At 45.4% G+C, this 22500-nt stretch overlaps 2 protein-coding genes across 2 annotated transcripts in view; one reads left to right on the top strand and one right to left on the bottom strand.

The window, feature by feature from the left end:
- Positions 1-22500, top strand: part of LOC138947123 (zinc finger protein GLI2-like) — a gene marked incomplete at its 5' end in the record, with an annotated part of 217820 nt that overhangs the window by 126442 nt on the left and 68878 nt on the right.
- LOC138947104 (perlucin-like) lies at positions 13653-20461 on the bottom strand. Its single transcript, XM_070318554.1, has 5 exons — positions 20309-20461; positions 18616-18716; positions 17551-17644; positions 16235-16460; positions 13653-13919 (listed from the first exon to the last, which is right to left on the bottom strand). Exons 1-5 carry the CDS (start codon positions 20355-20357, stop codon positions 13904-13906), a joined length of 486 nt encoding a protein of 161 aa, XP_070174655.1. The 5' UTR covers positions 20358-20461; the 3' UTR covers positions 13653-13903.

Genomic DNA, 22500 nt, shown 5'->3' with positions numbered 1-22500 from the left:
CTCTCTCTCTCGCTCTCTCTCTCTCTCTCCCCCTCCCTCTCTCTCTCTCTCGCTCTCTCTCTCTCTCTCTCTCTCTCTCTCTCTCTCTCTCCCCCGCTCTCTTTCTCTCTCTCTCTCTCCCTCTCTCTCTCTCTCTCTCTCTCTCTCTCCCCCTCTCTCTCGCTCTCTCTCTCTCTCTCGCTCTCGCTCTCTGTCTCTCTCTCTCTCTCTCTCTCTCTCTCTCTCTCTCTCCCTCTCTCTCTCTCTCTCTCTCAAACGGTCGTAGTTATAATATCTCTGTCACACAAGCATGAAGCACAGACAGACAAACAGACCAACACAAAGAAACATACGCTTCCGTCGCAACCTTCCACATTTCACCTACCTTCCACATTTCACCTACCTTCCACATTTCACCTACCTTCCACATTTCACCTACCTTCCACATTTCACCTACCTTCCACATTTCACCAACCTTCCACATTTCACCTACCTTCCACATTTCACCAACCTTCCACATTTCACCTACCTTCCACATTTCACCAACCTTCCACATTTCACCTACCTTCCACATTTCACCTACCTTCCACATTTCACCTACCTTCCACATTTCACCTACCTTCCACATTTCACCTACCTTCCACATTTCACCTACCTTCTCAGACTGAAGAAGGGACAGCAGAGCACAATCCCAAATCCTTCTTTTCGTCCATCGTCCTCTCAGTCTCAGTCACAAAAACACAGCTTAAAAACGCCACGGTTCAATCTTAGTTCATTTGCTGACACTGATAGTAAAACTCCTGTTGATTGTTCATGCGGTGTCGATTTGTCCCCTCTACACCTAAGTCGAGTCTACTTTATTAGTATCAAACCAGACCACCCTAGTGGTAAAGAAATCATCTCTTCACATGTGTGTTTATCATGTCAATAACGTCTACCGTCTGGCAGGGACCTAAATTGCCTCTGCTTATGATGACAAAGACACCGAGACAAACTTGATTTCTCAAATCACGTTTAGGTTTGCTGTTTCCTCTGGAAGAATTTTGAGAACTTACATGTCACGCTGTAATTCCCACTGTGGCTTCTTTTTGCTTTTGACGTCAGACACCTCACGAAGCTTTGATGAAGAATCAGTAGAAAATATGTGCATCCATCGTCATTTTAGTCACAGAAACACAGCTACAAACAAATCACAATCCAGTTTTGCATTTATTCATCTAGTTTACTTGCTGACTATGAGAGGCAAGCGTCAATGTAATGTCCACACAAAATGGAGAAGAAGTAGCGTAAAATAGCTGCATTCATCGTGATTTCAGTCACATGAACTCTCATGCATGCATCTAGTTCATTTGTTGACTATGAGAGAAAAGCGTCAATTTGATGTCCACACACAATGGAGAAACACTATTGCAAAATATCTGCATCCATCGTACTTTCAGAACTCTAAGGCATGCATCTTGTGTTCATTTGCTGACGGTGAGAGGAGATAACCCCCTTCTATAATGTCAACGCAGTGTCCGCTGTACTCCCACATATAGTCAACTTCATCAGAAACCAAACTTAACTTGTGTTTGCAATACCGTTACGAACAAAGTACAGTACTCCTGTCTCCAATCACGTACTTAGTTCATTTGCTGATACCGAGCGGACAGCGTCCATCTAATGTCGACGCAGTATCCATCGTACTCCCACATAGCGTCAGCTTCATTAGAAACCACACTTAATTTGCTTTCGCAATACCGTTACGAACAAAGTACATTCCAGTCTCCAATCACGTACTTAGTTTATTTGCTGATACCGAGCGAAAAGCGTCCATCTAATGTCCACATAGTGTCCACTGTACTCACAAATAGCATCAACTTCATCAAAAACCACACTTAATTTGTGTTTGCAATACCGTTACGAACAAAAGTACATTCCAGTCTTCAATCACGTACTTAGTTCATTTGCTGATACAGGGAGAACAGCGTCCATCTAATGTCCACAAAATGTCCAGCGTACTGACGAATAGCGGCCTGTCCCCAGGTTTGACCCGACACGAACTGGTCATTTCCATTAGGAGAGCAAGCCTCAGCTCGTTTAGAACACACAGAGCGGGTCGTTAGAGTGTTCTTAAAGATGCCGTACGGGTGGACATATCCCTTGAATACTGTACACATAAAACTGTGATCATAAAGATCCGTGTGCTGTTCAACTAATTTTTGTTAAGGAAGGCACACCTTGCTCGTTTAGAACACACAGAGCGGGTCGTTAGAGTTATAACGGGACGATAAGATTGTTCTTAAAGATGCCGTACGGGTGGACAAATCCCTTGAATACTGTACACATAAAACTGTGATCATAAAGATCCGTGTGCTGTTCAACTAATTTTTGTTAAGGAAGGCACACCTTGCTCGTTTAGAACACACAGAGCGGGTCGTTAGAGTTATAACGGGACGATAAGATTGTTCTTAAAGATGCCGTACGGGTGGACAAATCCCTTGAATACTGTACACAAAAAGTCTTAATCGCTGTCCCTGCAGACTGCAATGCTTGGACTTCTTCGGGTTAAATCCACCAACACTCTTCTCCAAAATGGAGTCTTGAACTCTATATCTTTGACAAAATAATTTCTTTCGAGTGTATACGTGCTTTTATGCTTGCCTGCCTGTGCATAAATAATCAGGTTTTATGCACCTTTATAACAATTTTAAGACCGCTTAAGTGCACATTAACGATTATTATTCAGTAAAAAATTTACTTTCAAGCGCCCGGAAACATCCAACATGCTTTATGTGTGTTAAATGGTATTGTGCAAGCTTGTTACCCGAGTGTTTTTTTCATTTTAGTTCATCTTTTGCAAGCGGTAACTGACCTGTTAGGGTTGCCTGGTATAATATGAATAAAAAATATATGAAAATAGCTATTTCCGCACCCTTCAAAAAGTGCTGTATTTAGGGTTTTTCATCAATCAATCAATATGAGGCTTATATCGCGCGTATTCCGTGGGTACAGTTCTAAGCGCAGGGATTTATTATTTTATTTTTTTATTTTTATTTTATGAAATTTATATCGCGCACATATTCAAGGCGCAGGGATTTATTTATGTCGTGTGAGATAAAAAAAAAATTTTTACACAATACATCACGCATTTACATCGGCCAGCAGATCGCAGCCATTTCGGCGCATATCCTACTTTTCACGGCCTATTAGGGTTTTCTAGGGGACTTCTGCCATATATATACACAATCTCCCTCATACGCACTTTTTCTCCTTCAATTTTTGTCAAAGGGAAAAAATTGCACTGCCCTTTGACCTTATTTCAAGACTTGCTTGACGTTGATGATGACAGTTATACGTCACAGTCCGTGTTAGTGGTTTATCTGCCCTTGGCTAACAGGAGTTTGTTCCCTTGTAACATGTCACTCAGGACCCGTAAGGTGGCAGGAAGCACTGCGAAGGGCACTCGAGAGAATGCCACGCCTAGTTCCTTTTGTTTACCATTGTCTTTTCTTTTCTTCTTCTCTATTTAAAAACAAAATGAATCACTGTTCCAACAAATATTGAGCAAATGTGTGTGACCTACCAAGGACATTGACATTTTATTGTACAATACCTCTGGCTTTTATTCCTTTATGTTCTTCTTTAATTATGTATGTGCTGTTGAAATATATTTTTTGTGAGATATACATGCGTGAAACTATACATGTATACGATCAACTGAATAATGAATTTTCATCAAATGTGCGGATGTGCCATGCTTTAAAACAGATCAACACAACAAAACAAAAACACACAAAACATGATATACAGAAAAACCTGCCAATAAACATAACCATATCGTTAGTTTATAACATCATTATCAAGCTTTAAAATGGCAGCATTTCTTTATGTAGGTAAGCCACACTCACAGCCTAATGTAGGCCACGCACCCACACATACTCGCACAGCTGCATTCTTCTTTTCCCCTCCTGCCCGCCCCACGTTCAAGTGATTCGTGATAGACTCTACAGTGCGGAAACTCTGAGGGTTTAATTCCGGGATCCCCCCCCCAAGAGTTTTTAACTTTTTAAAGGAGATCAAGATTTTTAACATGATTTGAAGTAATACAAATGTTAAAGTTATGAACTTTTATATGTGACCAAGTGTAGGTATGGTCTTATCTTGTATAAAAGCCTGGCCAGGTCTGAGACGGTGATGCGAATAGTTTTTAAGGGGCGGAGGGGGCCTTTAACAGTTTTTAAGGGGCGGAGGGGGCCTTTAACAGTTTTTAAGGGGCGGAGGGGGCCTTTAACAGTTTTTAAGGGGCGGAGGGGGCCTTTAACAGACGAACAGGCAGACAGACAGACAGACAGACAGACAGACAGACAGACAGACAGACAGACAGACACTAGTCGTATATATATATAGATAGATGCCAAAACGAAAAGGCATACCCGAGCTGGACATAAACAACTCAAAATTTCGGCCAAGAACCAAAAGCAATAGTCGCAACTCACAGGCGGTATGTGCCAAAAGTGAACAAGTTCTCTCGAACAATTAATTTGAATTAATTATTTTCTACATAGCACACCTTCCCTTTTCCTCTCTCTTACATAATAGTGTTTGTGCACTTAATCTCCTCTTGTTGCACTTATTTTTTCTTCTTTTGCTTTTTTTCTAACTAGAAAGAATTTATTATTGCACTAACATCATACACGATGCGTACAAAAGGCTTCATGCATGTTATGAAATCATTACTGTTTCATCAAAAATAAACTTTTTGTTCGAAAGCATGTCATGCGATAGGCAGTTTGGAGGTGTGTGTGTGTGTGTGTGTGTGTGTGTGTGTGTGTGTGTGTGTGTGTGTGTGTGTGTGTGTGTGTGTGTGTGTGTGTTTGTGTGTGTGTGTGTGTGTGTGTGTGTGTGTGTGTGTTTGTGAGTGTGTGTGTGTGTGTTTGTGCACTTAATCTCCTCTTGTTGCGCTCCTCATTTAGGCCACCTCCGACTCTCCGTCCGTCACATTGTATTCTGGTTGTCCTTGTCTCTCTGAGAGTTGGAGAAACAGTCGATCGCCATGCAGAGTTTGCCGGAATCTTGTCCCAATAGGACTCTGGGTACTCCCAGACGGACTGGGAGCCCCCAGGCAACGCAGCCTGGGGGCCCTTGGAGTTAAATGTCAGACTTCTTCTTGCTTGAGGATCCTTCCCGGCGCCGGGCAAGTCCTCCCGTTGTCCCACCATTCTGGCGACACTCGAGTCGCCAGAACTATCCACCACTTCTACCTGTCCCCGCCTTTCGCCAGGGCCTTCAAGAGTCTCTTTTGAGCCTTGCCCAACCAGCCTTTCGCTGCGTCTCGTTGGTTCAGAATACTCTGTGGTAACCTTATTCTTACTTGGTGATGCCCGCCGCCGGGCTACCAGTGAGCGTCTGTTGTCCAGTAGCGTCTGGACAGTGGTAAGCTTTTTCCCACGAGGGGAAGCAAGTGAGGTAACCCGATGTTCTGTTGTGGTATCCTCCCTCCTTCTCTTAGAAGGGGTGCCCCTGTCTTCTGTCTCACAAACTTCAGCAGAGGACAAGGAAGACAACCGCCCCGGCAGCTGTTCCTCCACTCCCCCATCCAGCCAGGCTGGAGGGGAGGGGAGCAGCTTGGTCTCCGGGTCTTTGTCTCGCCCAGCCCTGCTTGCACCTTGGGACGAGGTTGTTTCCTCCCTGAGGGGAGATGGTGCTTGGCTGGAGCGCAGGCTGTGGGACGAGGTTGTTTCCTCCCTGAGGGGAGATGGTGCTTGACTGGAGCGCAGGCTGTGGGACGAGGTTGTTTCCTCCCTGAGGGGAGATGGTGCTTGGCTGGAGCGCAGGCTGTGGGACGAGGTTGTTTCCTCCCTGAGGGGAGATGGTGCTTGGCTGGAGCGCAGGCTGTGGGACGAGGTTGTTTCCTCCCTGAGGGGAGATGGTGCTTGGCTGGAGCGCAGGCTGTGGGACGAGGTTGTTTCCTCCCTGAGGGGAGATGGTGCTTGACTGGAGCGCAGGCTGTGGGACGAGGTTGTTTCCTCCCTGAGGGGAGATGGTGCTTGGCTGGAGCGCAGGCTGTGGGACGAGGTTGTTTCCTCCCTGAGGGGAGATGGTGCTTGACTGGAGCGCAGGCTGTGGGACGAGGTTGTTTCCTCCCTGAGGGGAGATGGTGCTTGGCTGGAGCGCAGGCTGTGGGACGAGGTTGTTTCCTCCCTGAGGGGAGATGGTGCTTGGCTGGAGCGCAGGCTGTGGGACGAGGTTGTTTCCTCCCTGAGGGGAGATGGTGCTTGGCTGGAGCGCAGGCTGTGGGACGAGGTTGTTTCCTCCCTGAGGGGAGATGGTGCTTGGCTGGAGCGCAGGCTGTGGGACGAGGTTGTTTCCTCCCTGAGGGGAGATGGTGCTTGGCTGGAGCGCAGGCTGTGGGACGAGGTTGTTTCCTCCCTGAGGGGAGATGGTGCTTGGCTGGAGCGCAGGCTGTGGGACGAGGTTGTTTCCTCCCTGAGGGGAGATGGTGCTTGGCTGGAGCGCAGGCTGTGGGACGAGGTTGTTTCCTCCCTGAGGGGAGATGGTGCTTGACTGGAGCGCAGGCTGTGGGACGAGGTTGTTTCCTCCCTGAGGGGAGATGGTGCTTGGCTGGAGCGCAGGCTGTGGGACGAGGTTGTTTCCTCCCTGAGGGAAGATGGTGCTTGACTGGAGCGCAGGCTGTGGGACGAGGTTGTTTCCTCCCTGAGGGGAGATGGTGCTTGGCTGGAGCGCAGGCTGTGGGACGAGGTTGTTTCCTCCCTGAGGGGAGATGGTGCTTGGCTGGAGCGCAGGCTGTGGGACGAGGTTGTTTCCTCCCTGAGGGGAGATGGTGCTTGGCTGGAGCGCAGGCTGTGGGACGAGGTTGTTTCCTCCCTGAGGGGAGATGGTGCTTGGCTGGAGCGCAGGCTGTGGGACGAGGTTGTTTCCTCCCTGAGGGGAGATGGTGCTTGACTGGAGCGCAGGCTGTGGGCCATGGACGAGGTTGTTTCCTCCCTGAGGGGAGATGGTGCTTGGCTGGAGCGCAGGCTGTGGGACGAGGTTGTTTCCTCCCTGAGGGGAGATGGTGCTTGACTGGAGCGCAGGCTGTGGGACGAGGTTGTTTCCTCCCTGAGGGGAGATGGTGCTTGGCTGGAGCGCAGGCTGTGGGACGAGGTTGTTTCCTCCCTGAGGGGAGATGGTGCTTGGCTGGAGCGCAGGCTGTGGGACGAGGTTGTTTCCTCCCTGAGGGGAGATGGTGCTTGACTGGAGCGCAGGCTGTGGGACGAGGTTGTTTCCTCCCTGAGGGGAGATGGTGCTTGGCTGGAGCGCAGGCTGTGGGACGAGGTTGTTTCCTCCCTGAGGGGAGATGGTGCTTGGCTGGAGCGCAGGCTGTGGGACGAGGTTGTTTCCTCCCTGAGGGAAGATGGTGCTTGACTGGAGCGCAGGCTGTGGGCCATGGACGAGGTTGTTTCCTCCCTGAGGGGAGATGGTGCTTGGCTGGAGCGCAGGCTGTGGGACGAGGTTGTTTCCTCCCTGAGGGGAGATGGTGCTTGACTGGAGCGCAGGCTGTGGGACGAGGTTGTTTCCTCCCTGAGGGGAGATGGTGCTTGGCTGGAGCGCAGGCTGTGGGACGAGGTTGTTTCCTCCCTGAGGGGAGATGGTGCTTGGCTGGAGCGCAGGCTGTGGGACGAGGTTGTTTCCTCCCTGAGGGAAGATGGTGCTTGACTGGAGCGCAGGCTGTGGGCCATGGACGAGGTTGTTTCCTCCCTGAGGGGAGATGGTGCTTGGCTGGAGCGCAGGCTGTGGGACGAGGTTGTTTCCTCCCTGAGGGGAGATGGTGCTTGACTGGAGCGCAGGCTGTGGGACGAGGTTGTTTCCTCCCTGAGGGGAGATGGTGCTTGGCTGGAGCGCAGGCTGTGGGACGAGGTTGTTTCCTCCCTGAGGGGAGATGGTGCTTGGCTGGAGCGCAGGCTGTGGGACGAGGTTGTTTCCTCCCTGAGGGGAGATGGTGCTTGGCTGGAGCGCAGGCTGTGGGACGAGGTTGTTTCCTCCCTGAGGGGAGATGGTGCTTGGCTGGAGAGCAGGCTGTGGGACGAGGTTGTTTCCTCCCTGAGGGGAGATGGTGCTTGACTGGAGCGCAGGCTGTGGGACGAGGTTGTTTCCTCCCTGAGGGGAGATGGTGCTTGGCTGGAGCGCAGGCTGTGGGACGAGGTTGTTTCCTCCCTGAGGGGAGATGGTGCTTGACTGGAGCGCAGGCTGTGGGACGAGGTTGTTTCCTCCCTGAGGGGAGATGGTGCTTGGCTGGAGCGCAGGCTGTGGGACGAGGTTGTTTCCTCCCTGAGGGGAGATGGTGCTTGGCTGGAGCGCAGGCTGTGGGACGAGGTTGTTTCCTCCCTGAGGGGAGATGGTGCTTGGCTGGAGCGCAGGCTGTGGGACGAGGTTGTTTCCTCCCTGAGGGGAGATGGTGCTTGGCTGGAGCGCAGGCTGTGGGACGAGGTTGTTTCCTCCCTGAGGGGAGATGGTGCTTGACTGGAGCGCAGGCTGTGGGACGAGGTTGTTTCCTCCCTGAGGGGAGATGGTGCTTGGCTGGAGCGCAGGCTGTGGGACGAGGTTGTTTCCTCCCTGAGGGGAGATGGTGCTTGGCTGGAGCGCAGGCTGTGGGACGAGGTTGTTTCCTCCCTGAGGGGAGATGGTGCTTGGCTGGAGCGCAGGCTGTGGGACGAGGTTGTTTCCTCCCTGAGGGGAGATGGTGCTTGGCTGGAGCGCAGGCTGTGGGACGAGGTTGTTTCCTCCCTGAGGGGAGATGGTGCTTGGCTGGAGCGCAGGCTGTGGGACGAGGTTGTTTCCTCCCTGAGGGGAGATGGTGCTTGGCTGGAGCGCAGGCTGTGGGACGAGGTTGTTTCCTCCCTGAGGGGAGATGGTGCTTGGCTGGAGCGCAGGCTGTGGGACGAGGTTGTTTCCTCCCTGAGGGGAGATGGTGCTTGGCTGGAGCGCAGGCTGTGGGACGAGGTTGTTTCCTCCCTGAGGGGAGATGGTGCTTGGCTGGAGCGCAGGCTGTGGGCCATGGCGCTTTTAGTTGTGTGACTTGTCAGAGGCGAGCTATTGTTTCTAAGCTACTGAGGTGGAACAGGAAATGGGACAAGAAGAATAGTCAGGGGGAGAATGGAAAAGGAACAAGGTGCGTAGAGTAGCCCTTAGAGAAATAAAGAAGAACAGACTTATGTAAAAAGAACACCACAAGATAAGGACGAACAAAGACGTCGCAGGTGACACGACAATTAGAAGCCCTGGCACTGAGGTGTGTGTGTGTGTTTCTTTGTGTTGTAAGGAGTGACTGGGTGAAAGGCGTGTGTGTTTGATGGACGTATACGTGTGGGCTCGAAGCCTCAATATGGCGCTGGGCCTAATTTTTAAATTCTAAAGAATACATTGACAGCAAGTGAGACAAACATTTTTTAAACACGAAAGAATTCTTTTATCATCAAGACATGTCGACAAGATCAGTACGGTTCGTAGTTTTGAAAGTTTGAGAAAAGGGAGCCCGGATACAGGTCATGGAAGGTGGGTGTGTGCGTTGAATGGTGCGTGTAAGTTGCAGCTCTTTTCACTTGATTGCGGGGAAGTAGTCTACAGAAAACCATGCAATTGTCCTCTTTTTTGGAATGGTAGGCGACTGAAATTTCCTAACATTTGATACTGTTTGTTGCTGTGCATGTGTAGAATGAGTATAATGAATTGCGCTAAAAAAATTAAAGAAATAAAAACACGCCGCGACAAGGCTACCATCACATCACGTACTTGAGCTGCATCTTACCATTGCCCATGCAGACAAAGTTTCTGCAAATCGCTAGGTTTTTTTTAAGTCTACCGCCGCAACTCGGTTTGTGTCACTCGCAGTCATTTGTTGTAGGGGAAGGGTCCTAATATGGACCGGCTCCTAATATGGACCACCTCCTGTTCTGACAAACTAACGGCGCTAGAGCGCTCAAATTTTTTTTATTGGCTGTATTCACCCTCTCTGGACAACTTGCACATGTCAAAAGAGTTGCAGAAACACAAACCTCAAAACCGTTAGGCTTTTTCTCTTTTTTTCACTTTTGGCATGGTTCACTCTAAATTTGCCGCCTAAAACGGACTCGTTTCTGTCCACAGCCAACGCTTTTATAACACAAAAAATTGCTTTATATGACAGCTAAGACCGTATTTGTTACAATTTAGCAGTCTTGACCCCGAGTTTCTCCTGCAAACAAAAACTAATAGCAAAATCTCAAAGTATGTGTGAGTCCCCTAATATGGACCACCTTCAACAAATCGAAGAAAATAAAAGCTAAAGCCTATTTTCATTAATTCATTAAGAAGCTTGCTGGAAATAACCCATAACTCGCCCTCGAGATTTAAAAAAAATATAACAAATAGTTTTCTTTTCGTGGAAGTTGATAATTTCACTTAATTTCACTCTGTTTTTGATAAGCTTCTTTATCCTCGCTTTCTGTAAAGTACGACAACATCCCTTGACCGCTCAAGTGACATATATATCCGATGTTTTACTAACTGAAAATATCTATTTGAAACAGATGCAGAGAGTAAACTATCAGTAACGCGTTTAGTTTATGATGAAGGCGCACGTTAATTTCTTTTTATTGGCTGTAAATATCGGTTTCAAAAAGATACAGAGAGTAAACTATCAGTAACGCGTTTAGTTTATCATGTAGGCGCATGTTAATTTGGTTTCATTGGCTGCATTTATAGAGAATACTACATGGCTTGCTGTGTCGTACCAGATTTACACGAGTTTGTTTTTTTAAATATTGAACTGCGAGCGAAAGCGAGCTGTTCACTATTTGAAAAAGGAACGAGTGTAAATCTGGTACGACACAGCAAGCCATGTAGTATTCTGTTTATCCTACATTACCTGCTATTCAGACTTGGTCGTGTGACAGACGTTTTCTTCCACACGAGATTACGTTGATTGTCTAACGAAGCCGTCAGGCTGAGTTAGACATCAACTAATCGAGTGTGGAAGACAACTCTGTCACACGACCAAGTCGAAATAGCATTTATGTCTCACAGCTTCAACAGAGGAGAGAACAAACACGTTTTGCGTACTCAAGCTTGACAAACCTAAACACAGGAGCAGCCATTGTGGAGATATCTACTTTTTGACGGAAGTGACCAAACAACTATGAATGACGTCTCAGTATATGTGAATGACGTCACAGTCATCGTCACAGTCTGTGTCTTTTGAAGTATCGCATTCTTCATGACGTCTTTCTGTGTCTGCATCCGCGAAATGTTTGTTCTTTTCGGGGTCTTTGTCATCTATGTTCAGAACTCTGTCCTTCTAGTTTCAGACTAACAGGCCTCCTGAGCGAGCCACTTTCCAAGGGCAGCTAAATTTGCGTATGGAAACAGTACTGTCGTCTGGGATGCCGTTTTCAGTATTCTCAGCGTTGAAGAATTTGTAAAGAGAAGAAACGATAACAGCAGGAGAAATAAAAGTTGTGTGTGCATTTTGGGGCTTTTGGAGGGACGATTTCGAGTTTGAATCCGTTCTTGCACATGCTTCAAAGCGTGTAACATACAATCTTGCACACGTTTGCTTTAGTAGTGGCAAAGAAGGAAAGCGTGTGACATACTGTACTTACGTGTATTTGACTGAAAATGTCTTGCAGTCGAGGCAGCTAACTTGAAGACGCTTGTTTTGGAACCTCGATCTCTTACTAAAGCCTCGTGCAATCTATTACGTCAAAGTACAGAAACGTCACTCTGAAAGTGTGGCGTGACGTGTTAGTTCTAAAAATGTATCGAGGGTAATTAGCGAGCGCAATTTTATTTTCTATAATGACGTTTGTCTCGGTGACTTTGGCATCATAAGCAGTGGAAAAACAGGTCCCTGTCAGACTTGCTTGACATGACCTCATTTACATGATATACACACGTGTGATTTGAACGATTATTATAGTGTCTCCCTCACGTATGTAGGATAAACCTTTGTTTTTCTCTTTCGGTGCACGCGCAGTGTGTGATATTTGATGCCGATGTATGTCGGTTTATGATTTCCACGAGTGTACTGTGTTTCGTTTTGTTTGTTTTTTTCCCCCTCGTGTCTCATTGGCTCCGTGTTTTTAAATTTAATCAAGTCTTGACAACATGTTTTCAGATAGACTGGGAATCGAGACGAGGGCGGTGGTGTATGTGTGTGTGAGAGAGTGTGTGTGTGTGTGAATGTGTGTGTGTATGTGTATGTGTGAGTGTGTGCGAGTATGTGTGTGTGTGTGTTTGTGCGTGCGGGCGTGAGCGTGTCTGTGTGTGTGTGGTCAGTTCCAAACAAACGAGAGAAGCATATGCCACAGGAAACAGAATAAAAGAAAGTGGAAACAAGTCGCGTAAGGCGAAAATACTACATTTAGTCAAGCTGTGGAACTCACAGAATGAAACTGAACGTAGTCCGCCGCTAGTGCAAAAGGCAGTGAAAGTGACGAGCCTGTTTGGCGCGGTAGCGGTTGCGCTGTGTTTCATAGCACGCTTTACTGTACCTCTCTTCGTTTTAAGTTTCTGAGCGTGTTTTTAATCCAAACATATCATATCTATATGTTTTTGGAATCAGGAACCGACAAGAAATAAGATGAAATTGTTTTTAAATCGATTTCGGAAATTTAATTTTGATCATAATTTTTATATTTTTAAATTTCAGAGCTTGTTTTTAATCCAAATATAACATATTTATATGTTTTTGGAATTAGAACATGATAAAGAATAAGATGAACGTAAATTTGGATCGTTTTATAAAAAAAAATTTATTTACAATTTTCAGATTTTGAATGACTAAAGCCATTAATTAATTTTTAAGCCACCAAGCTGAAATGCAATACCGAAGTCCGGCCTTCGTCGAAGATTGCTTGGCCAAAATTTCAATCAATTTGATTGAAAAATGAGGGTGTGACAGTGCCGTCTCAACTTTTACAAAAAGCCGGATATGACGTCATCAAAGACATTTATCGAAAAAATGAAAAAAAAGTCCGGGAATATCATTTCCAGAAACTCTCAGGTAAAATTTCATAAAGATTGGTCCAGTAGTTTAGTCTCAATCGCTCTACACACACACACACACACACAGACACACACACACACACACTCACATACACCACACCCTCGTCTCGATTCCCCCCTCTACGTTAAAACAATTAGTCAAAACTTGACTAAATGTAAAAACGAGGAGGGGGGGGGGACAGTGTAGGTTTGCGCGTTGGAGTATCTCTCGCAGTGTAGACACATGTGTGAAGGAGATAGCAAAGTGTTTGTAAGAACAAATCTTTGGCCCCGAAGGACTATCACCCAGTCTAACCCCGTCTATTTCAAACAACACCTTGAAAGTCGAGTTGTTTCCCTTCATCCTCTACTAGTTTTGATAGCTGGCTGGAAAACTGACACAAAAACGTTTATTTAAATCGTTTTATTAAAGCAATCAGATTCTGGTTTTGCGTGAAAAACAAAGTGTACAATCGGTAAAAACAAATCAATGGGGTCGATAATTGCTCTCATCAATAAAAGTTATCATCGTCCTTAAAGGGTGCTGTAAGAGTATGATTCAGAGATCCTCAGACTTCAGACAGGGCAAATTCTTTTCGAAGGTATATTAAATCCAAAAACTAATAGACTGCCAACGTGCCAAACTCCAGAATCAAAACACAAGACAGATAAGTTGTTGAAACGTTTAATTATTGACAAAACAATTAATTAAGTGCACAGACAAGCACTAATTACACAACACGTATCTTGACAAAATGTTGAGCGGCTTGCAGTGAAGACACAAGCGAATGAAGCGAAGGTGAATGGCTTTCTCTCAACGTGACCTTCAAATTTAACGAACGAGCATGTATTTAATTAACAGAACGAACGGTCAATGCTTGATGACAAGGGACGCAGCACTGTGTTGACTGCTAATCACCCTTTAACGTCCCTCCGCTCTGCAACGAAAACAACAAGCATCAACAACAATCGACAAACAGATCGACTGCCAACATTCCCCCGTCAAAGGGAAATAACCTTCTCAGTTGGTGGCAGTGAGAATGGTTATTTCCCTTTGACCAACGGGGGTGTCCGTCTATACCAGGCCTTGTATAATTTTAATCCACCAATAACTCCCTAACCGTGTGTTTGACTGGTCCCAATTTTTGTAAGGACCGTCTCAGGAATGTATAGAACCTGTTCACCAAGTTTGGTGACGATCGGGCCGTTCATTCTTGAGATCTACTTGCGAACACAAACACATCGAGTGAAACCTATACACACCCCTATACCGGGGGTGTAAAAACACTGCACACAGGGCTCCCCATAGCGCGCGTCCCTGCGTCCTATACGTGTGTACACGCAAGCACAAGACCAAGTGCGCACTAAAAAGATCCTGTTTGTTTGTTTGTTTGCTTAACGCCCACCTGCGTCAAAGCGTGTTGGCCCAGATGAACACGCCTTCCTCCAGAATGTCCACAGCTGCAATCCACGAAGGGCCATAATTATCAGGGCGGTGCTGCTTTGACATATAACGTGCGCCACACACAAGACAGAAGTCGCAGCACAGGCTTCATGTCTCACCCAGTCACATTATTCTGACACCGGACCAACCAGTCCTAGCACTAACCCCATAATGCCAGACGCCAGGCGGAGCAGCCACTAGATTGCCAATTTTAAAGTCTTAGGTATGACCCGGCCGGGGTTCGAACCCACGACCTCCCGATCAGGGGGCGGACGCCTTACCACTAGGCCAACCGTGCCGGTTCAAAAGATCCTGTAATCCATGTCAGAGTTCGGTGGGTTATAGAAACACGAAAATACCCAGCATGAGAGATGTTCAACGTGCTGGCTACTTCACCTGCCTTGACCTCTCACCAATTCATTGTAGAGCGCTTAGAGAACGTTAAGCTCAGTAGCTTAGTTGGTAGAGCACTGGACTTGTGATCGAAAGGTCGCTGGTTCGAATCCGGGCCGGGACGGACACGGGTCAACTTAATGTGCAGACCCAGAGACGGAAGCCATGTCCCACCCCCGTGTCATCGCAATGGCACGTAAAAGACCTTGGTCATTCTGCCATTAGTGCAGGTGGCTGAATACACCTAAACACGCAGACACCTGGGTAGCGCGACTCCGTTGCTGCTAGCTTTCCACTGGGAGGAAGCGACCCGAATTTCCCAGCGATGGGACAATAAAGTAATGAAAATGGAAAATGAAAATGGAAAATGAAAATCTCCCATATTATTATTATTATTATTATTATTATTATTATTATTATTCTTAGTATACGCACTAGAAGCCGAAAACACGTACTAGAAATATATGGAGGGGGTCCCTGGACGCACTAGATTTTAAAAGAGCGGGTCCTAGGACGCACTGAAATTTCCTTTATCGTGCGAACCGTAAATGCCATTTTCAGACTGCAATCGACACTTCGCAGTACACTATACGTGACCACAATGGTTTATAAGTACACTGGGACTGTTCGGCTTTTGGACCCTTGGGACCCTCTAAAATATTGCAGTGGGGGTCCATGGACCCTCTAACATTTAAAATTGGGGGTCCCGGGACGCACTAATAATAATAATAATAATAATAATAATAATAATAATAATGGAAATTTATAGAGCGCTTACCTAAAAGCTCCAAGCGCTTTACAATGACATTATTATACACATGTACAAAACCAAAATACAATCATTAAGACACAAAAAGAACAGGAGTACAAAAGCAAATTCATCGTTTAAATCCATGCAGTCACAAACAAACACACCAGGAGGGGCGTCTGTGGGGAGCCCTGAATACATCTTCTAATTTAAATGGCACTTTGCATGTTTTAACTTTAGATGGCGCTTTATATGATTGTGTGTGTGTGTGTGTGTGTGTGTGTGTGTGTGTGTGTGTGTGTGTGTGTGTGTGTGTGTATGATTGTGCGTGCTTGCGTGCGTGCATGCGTGCGTGAGTGAGTGTGTGTGTGTGTGTGTGTGTGTGTGTGTGTGTGTGTGTGTGTGTGTGTAATGTAATTTCTCTAATATAATAAAGAGACAATAAAGTATTATTGTATTGTCTATTGTATTGTCTATTGTATTGTATTGTATTGTATTGTATTGTATTATATTGTATCGTAGCCTCGTAGCGTAGCGTAGCGTAGCGTTGCGTAGCGTAGCGTTTCATATCGTATCCCATCCTATCGTATCGTATCGTATCGTTTCATATCGTATCCCATCGTATCCCATCCAATCATATCCTATCGTATTGCATTGTTACTACTCACTCTTGCTCACAGATGAAGTACTCGGTAGAGCTGCAGGCACCGTCCCCCCACGCCCAGCCTAGCTCGCTCTCCATGCGCAGACACCCTTGGCGCCCGTGGGCGTTGTCCGGCTGGCCTTGGCCCCAAAAGTAGGTCTCCACCTGCGTCAAACGGTTGGCCCAGATGAACACGCCTTCCTCCAGAATGTCCACAGCTCCAATCCAGAAGTCTTTGTCGTGAACCAGACCTGAAAAAAGACATGATTGTCGTGAGCCAGACCTGAACAAAGACATGATTGTCGTGAACCAGACCTGAACAAAGACACGATTGTCGTCAGCAATACCTGAACAAAGACATGATTGTCGTGAGCCAGACCTGAACAGACATAATTGTCATGAGCCAGTCCTGAACAAAGACATGATTGTCGTCAGCCAGACCTGAACAAAGACATGATTGTCGTGAACCAGACCTGAACAAAGACATGATTGTCGTGAACCAGACCTGAACAAAGACATGATTGTCGTGAATCAGTCCTGAACAAAGACATGATTGTCGTCAGCCAGACCTGAAAAAAGACATGATTGTCGTGAACCAGACCTGAAAAAAAGACATGATTGTCGTTAGCCAGACCTTAACAAAGACATGATTGTTGTGAACCAGGCCTGAACAAAGATATGATTGTCGTGAACCAGACCTGAACAAAGACATGATTGTCGTGAACCAGACCTGAACAAAGACACGATTGTCGTCAGCTATACCTGAACAAAGACATGATTGTCGTCAGCCAGACCTGAACAAAGACATAATTGTCATGAGCCAGTCCTGAACAAAGACATGATTGTCGTCAGCCAGACCTGAACAAAGACATGATTGTCGTGAACGAGACCTGAACAAAGACATGATTGTCGTGAACCAGTCCTGAACAAAGACATGATTGTCGTCAGCCAGACCTGAACAAAGACACGATTGTCATGAGCCAGACCTGAACAAAGACACGATTGTTGTGAGCCAGTCCTGAACAAAGACATAATTGTCATGAGCCAGACCTGAACAAAAAAACTCGATTGTCGTGAGCCAGACCTGAACAAAGACATAATCGTCGTGAGCCAGACGTGAATTCACACACACACACACACACACACACACACACACACACACACACACACACACACACACACATACACACACACACACACACATACACACACACACACACACACACACACACACACACACACACACACGTGCGCAAACCTCACCCCAGCCCACCCTACCCCACCACACACACACACACCCAAGAACAACAAAAGTTGACGAAACAAGGGAGACAATCTTACTGGCTTTTGTCTTGTTGATGAGGTTGACGAGGAAGTCCTGCTCTCCCTTGCTTTCAATCACGGCAAGCTCCGAGCTCATGGCGGAACAGTAACCCTGGTAACCACACACGTCATTAAAACGTCAAAGGATGACGTCTGCCAATATCTAAAAATCGAGATTTTGAAGAGCATTTTCAATCAAAAACAAGGAAAATATACATGTTTGGTTTCAGGAAATAATAACAAATACAGCTATATTTATCACTTTTGTGATTCTTGGATACAAATAAAAGAAAAAGAAAATATTAGACTGACAGTTCAGTATTCAAATTTGAAGGTGCCAATGCAAATCCATAGACCGGATGGAGCAACAGATTGATTTGTAAAAATGTTATACAAATACAATAATAATGTGGTCACAGCAGCGCCGCCTATTAAAGTGTGTGACGTCATCAAATAGAGCTTTCAGGAATATGTCGTCGTCGTTGTTGTTTTTATACTAGTGGAAGTCCGTCAGGAAAATCTTCTCAAATCATACAGAAGATGAGCAATAGTGATAATTATCTTTTCTTTCAAATCAATTTGTCGTGTTCTTTGACAATTCTTTCTTTCTTTCTTTCTTTCTTTGGTGTTTTACGTCGTTTTCAACCATTCAAGGTTATATCGCGACGGGGAAAGGGGGGAGATGGGATAGAGCCACTTGTTAATTGTTTCTTGTTCACAAAAGCACTAATCAAAAAATTGCTCCAGGGGCTTGCAACGTAGTACAATATATTACCTTACTGGGAGAATGCAAGTTTCCAGTACAAAGGACTTAATATTAATTCTTACATACTGCTTGACTAAAATCTTTACAAACATTGACTATATTCTATACAAGAAACACTTAACAAGAGTAAAAGGAGAAGCAGAACCGTTAGCCGCCTCTTACGACATGCTGGGTAGCATCGGGTAAATTCTTTCTCGTCCCAACCAATATGGGACTCCCCCTAACCCGCGGGGGGTCTCTTCTTTGACAATAACCAGTCCCGTTTCTTTCCTCTTCCTTTTTTTTCGACCTCTTCCATTTCAGTTTTCCTGCTTTACCATGGCTTCAGCCCAGTTGCCCTCCGCTCCGGTAGGAATAGCGTAGCATGACCCTCTGACTGCGTCATACGTCCACCCATCTCTGCACTGTTGGCCGTTAGCTGCAATGACGTCATACACAGTGACGTCACCATGCGTTTACACGTATGCATAATGATGAAGAAATTGATTGTAATCGACTTTCCATTGTGAATGTTCAGATAACATGGTTTTATTATTATTTCCGCATTCTTATAGCGTGTGGGTGGGTTGTCGTGGTCGGTTTTTTTTAACGTGAATCAATACTTCCAAAGAACTGAATAAAAAAAAAGTAATCAATACACGAACAAATAATTTAAAAAGTGATCAATAAATAGATACATAAATAAAGAAATCGATACTTTTCTGAATGATATATCGAAGTTATCTTGTACAGTGCAGGAAGAGAAACGACAAGTTTTATTCATATTATAATTATGGTGACCATCAGATTCACAGACTCTGGTCAAATGGAACTTGGACATGCACAGACAAGGAGTCAACATTGCAGGCCACCATTGAAAAATCAATACTTGAAACAAGCAATTTACTCAGATTCAATTAGTCTAAATGAGTATCTAAGTGAAAAAGAAACAAGTCGCGTAAGGCGAAATTACAACAGAATTCACAGAATAAAACTGAACGCACTGCATTTTTTCACCAAGACCGCATACTCGTAGTTTTGTCAGTCTACCGCTCGTGGCAAAGGAAGTGAAATCGACAAGCCAGAATAGTGCGGTAATGGTCGCGCTGAGCGGGATAGCACGCTTTTCTGTACCTCTCTTCGTTTTAACTTTCTGAGCGTGTTTTTAATCCAAACATATCATATCTATATGTTTTTGGAATCAGGAACCGACCAGGAATAAGATGAAATTGTTTTTATATCAATTTCGGAGAAAAATAATTTAATCATAATTTCTATGTTTTTACTTTTCAGAGCTTGTTTTTAATCCAAATTTAACATATTAATATGTTTTTGGAATTAGAAAACGATGAAGAATAAGATGAACGTAATTTTGGATCATTTTATAAAAAAATAATTTTAATTACAACTTTCAGATTTTTAAATACCAAAGTCATTAATTAATTGTTAAGCCTCCAAGCTGAAATGCAATACCAAAGTCCGGCCTTCGTCGAAGATTGCTTTGCCAAAATTTCAATCAATTTGATTGAAAAATTAGGGTGTGACAGTGCCGCCTCAACTTTTACAAAAAGCCGGATATGACGTCATCAAAGACATTTATCCAAAAACAGAAAAAAAATTCTGGGGATATCATTCCCAGGAACTCTCATGTAAAATGTCATAAAGATCGGTCCAGTAGTTTACTCTGAATCGCTCTACACACACACACGCACAGACACACACACACACACACACACACACACACATACACCACGACCCTCGTCTCGATTCCCCCTCTATGTTAAAACATTTAGTCAAAACTTGACTAAATGTAAAAAGAGAATTAGCAACATAGCAAACTGCCTTGAATTAATCAAATGTTATCTTATTTTTTGCGGAGACCGAGACTTTTTTCGAAAATGTTTTTTCTGTAGCCAAGACTGTTACTTTCTAAACACTGTCCAAACAAATCGACTGGAAGATTTTCAATTTCGAGTATGAAATGCGTATTTCTGTACAGTTTATGTATAAATAATAAAAGAAAAACCTTACCTGCCACAAACAGAAGAGCAAACACACAGAGGTACGAAACGTGTTCCATGATGATGCGAAGTTACCACTCGTCAAGGCATTGAGACATCTGAGAGTCCAACAATCCCTGGTCTGTGCGTCTCGTCTTCTTTCACTTGATCGACGCCTGTCAAATTTCTCCTCTGGGGTTCTGTCGGGGATTCAATCCACAATGTGTCCGTCTCTAAAAGTCTGGCCGTGGGGGAGGGTCATGTGGTGCCAAGTTGATCTAGAACTGTCAAAACATCTCTTGACCTTTGCCTGTCAAGCGGGAAGTTGAAGAAATGACAGAGTTATCAAAACCGCGATAACGGTTGAGTAGGGGTATGCGCTGTGATTCGAGTGCTGTTTGGGTCCATGGGTACTTGTTTTCGTGGTTCATTTAACTTTTGGGGGGGGGGGGGGGTAATTGGGTTGGTTTGAGTCGGGGTGCGTTGGTTTGGGTCTGGTTGGTTCGGATTGATTTGGGTTTGTTTGTTTTTTATCTTTCCTTCTTCGCTTTGAAGTTATTCGTTTTTAGATCAGTCTGTGTCCATATACGTAAATCAAAAACAAACAAGAGACATGCTGGGTGTGTGCGTGTTTTGGTGTAATCAGCCTCCTCAACTTATGGCAGAATGGCAGAAGTCTTTTGCACTGTGGTACGTGACACGGGGGTGAGACATGGATACCGTCTCTCAATCTGCACATAAACTTGACCCGTATCCTTACCGTTCCGGATTCGAACCCGTGCTGAGTTAGATACTTGATCCTTAAAGGCACAGTAAGCCTCCCGTGAACCATCACAGAGCTCCCCGAGTACAAGCATACTTCCATTTGAACGCTCACCGAACGGGAACATCCTGGCTGCTTTCTGTCGAGCGTGAGACATTTTCAAAGAATTTATTTTCGTAGACTTGTTCGTTAACAACAACGGCGCCTCGTTTTTGCGCTTGACCTAACTTTTAAAATCTAAATGATAAATTGACAGCTTGTTACACAAACATTCTTTAATCATAAAAGAATTCGTTTTTCATCAAGACAAGATCAGAACAATTCGAAGTTGTGAAAGTTTAAAAAAAAGAAAAGCCCGGAAGCAGGGTCACGCAAGGGTCGTAGCAGACGGTTTATCAGTGCAAATCGCCGTTCCTCTCAACAGTCAAAAGCCATCGCTAGAGTTCTTGTGAACCACAGCCGTTGTTTCGTGCATAAAAAACGTGCTATTGTAGATAAGCTCACATCGAGTCGCATTCATGACTAACTGACGACTGCATTGTGAAAAAGGAAAACTGGATCACACGGGTTCACGATGGCTCAGGGGTAAGATAAACCACGCAAAAATAAATTCTTTGAAAATTGTTCGCTCTTTACGGAGGGCACCTAGGATGTTCTCAATTGGTGAGTGTTTAAATGAAAGGGTGTTTGTACTGTGTGTAAAAGCCTGACCGTATCTGTGATAGTTTACGGGAGGCTTACTCTGCCTTTAAAGGCCCGGTCACACAGCCCAAAAGTCGCGTAAACGCATGAATCACGCATAAAATTTGGTTGTGCGTGCTTGTCGGTCGAGAATTTGACCATTTTTGCTGATTTACGCGATGAAAATCACCGATGAATTGCGCAAGAACTACGGAAAGACCCACGCAAAAATCACTAACAAAACACGCACTACAGCGCATGGGCACTCAAAGGTCCACGGAAAACCACGTATAATCTGCGCACTATCCCTAATGAACTGCGTATGAATCGCGCATGATTCGCGCATGAACTGCGCAAGGAATGCGCGGCAGCGCGCACGTCCGTTCCGCGCATATAAACTGATGCAACCGCGGCGCCTTGGAATACCCGTTTCAACAGTCGCAGATAGCGGCAACATTTTCGCGAACGATCACTGATATTCCACGCATATTTCGCGCATTGTTCGCGTAAGAACTACGCAAACTACGCAGAAATTCCGTAAAACAGCGCAATACTGCGTACACTCTTACGTTAAGCCGAGTTTTGAGCTGCTCAAAACCTGGAATCGCGTAAAGCGCCGATCCGGCGAACATCGGCGGACAACTACGGAGGTTCCACGTCAGACAAACTGATGAAATGCGCAAATCGCGCATGTATCGCGTAAGGATCGAATTTCGTGTGTGATTCATGCGTCATTACGCGACTTTTCGGCTGTGTGACCGGGCCTTAAAAGGACTGTG

The sequence above is a fragment of the Littorina saxatilis genome, linkage group LG14 (genome assembly GCF_037325665.1).
Source record: "Littorina saxatilis isolate snail1 linkage group LG14, US_GU_Lsax_2.0, whole genome shotgun sequence".
NCBI lineage: Eukaryota > Metazoa > Mollusca > Gastropoda > Littorinimorpha > Littorinidae > Littorina > Littorina saxatilis.
The sequence above is the reverse complement of the archived record's forward strand: the minus strand, read 5'-3'. Positions and strand labels throughout refer to the sequence as shown.

Excerpts from the sequence above, each read along its gene's own strand:
- LOC138947104 (XM_070318554.1), bottom strand. The coding sequence starts at position 20,357 with ATGGAACACGTTTCGTACCTCTGTGTGTTTGCTCTTCTGTTTGTGGCA. Across the intron at positions 18,717-20,308 it reads TGCTCTTCTGTTTGTGGCAG|CTAACGGCCAACAGTGCAGA; the intron begins GTAAGGTTTTTC and ends ACGTCATTGCAG. Across the intron at positions 17,645-18,615 it reads GCAACTGGGCTGAAGCCATG|GGTTACTGTTCCGCCATGAG; the intron begins GTAAAGCAGGAA and ends TGTGGTTACCAG.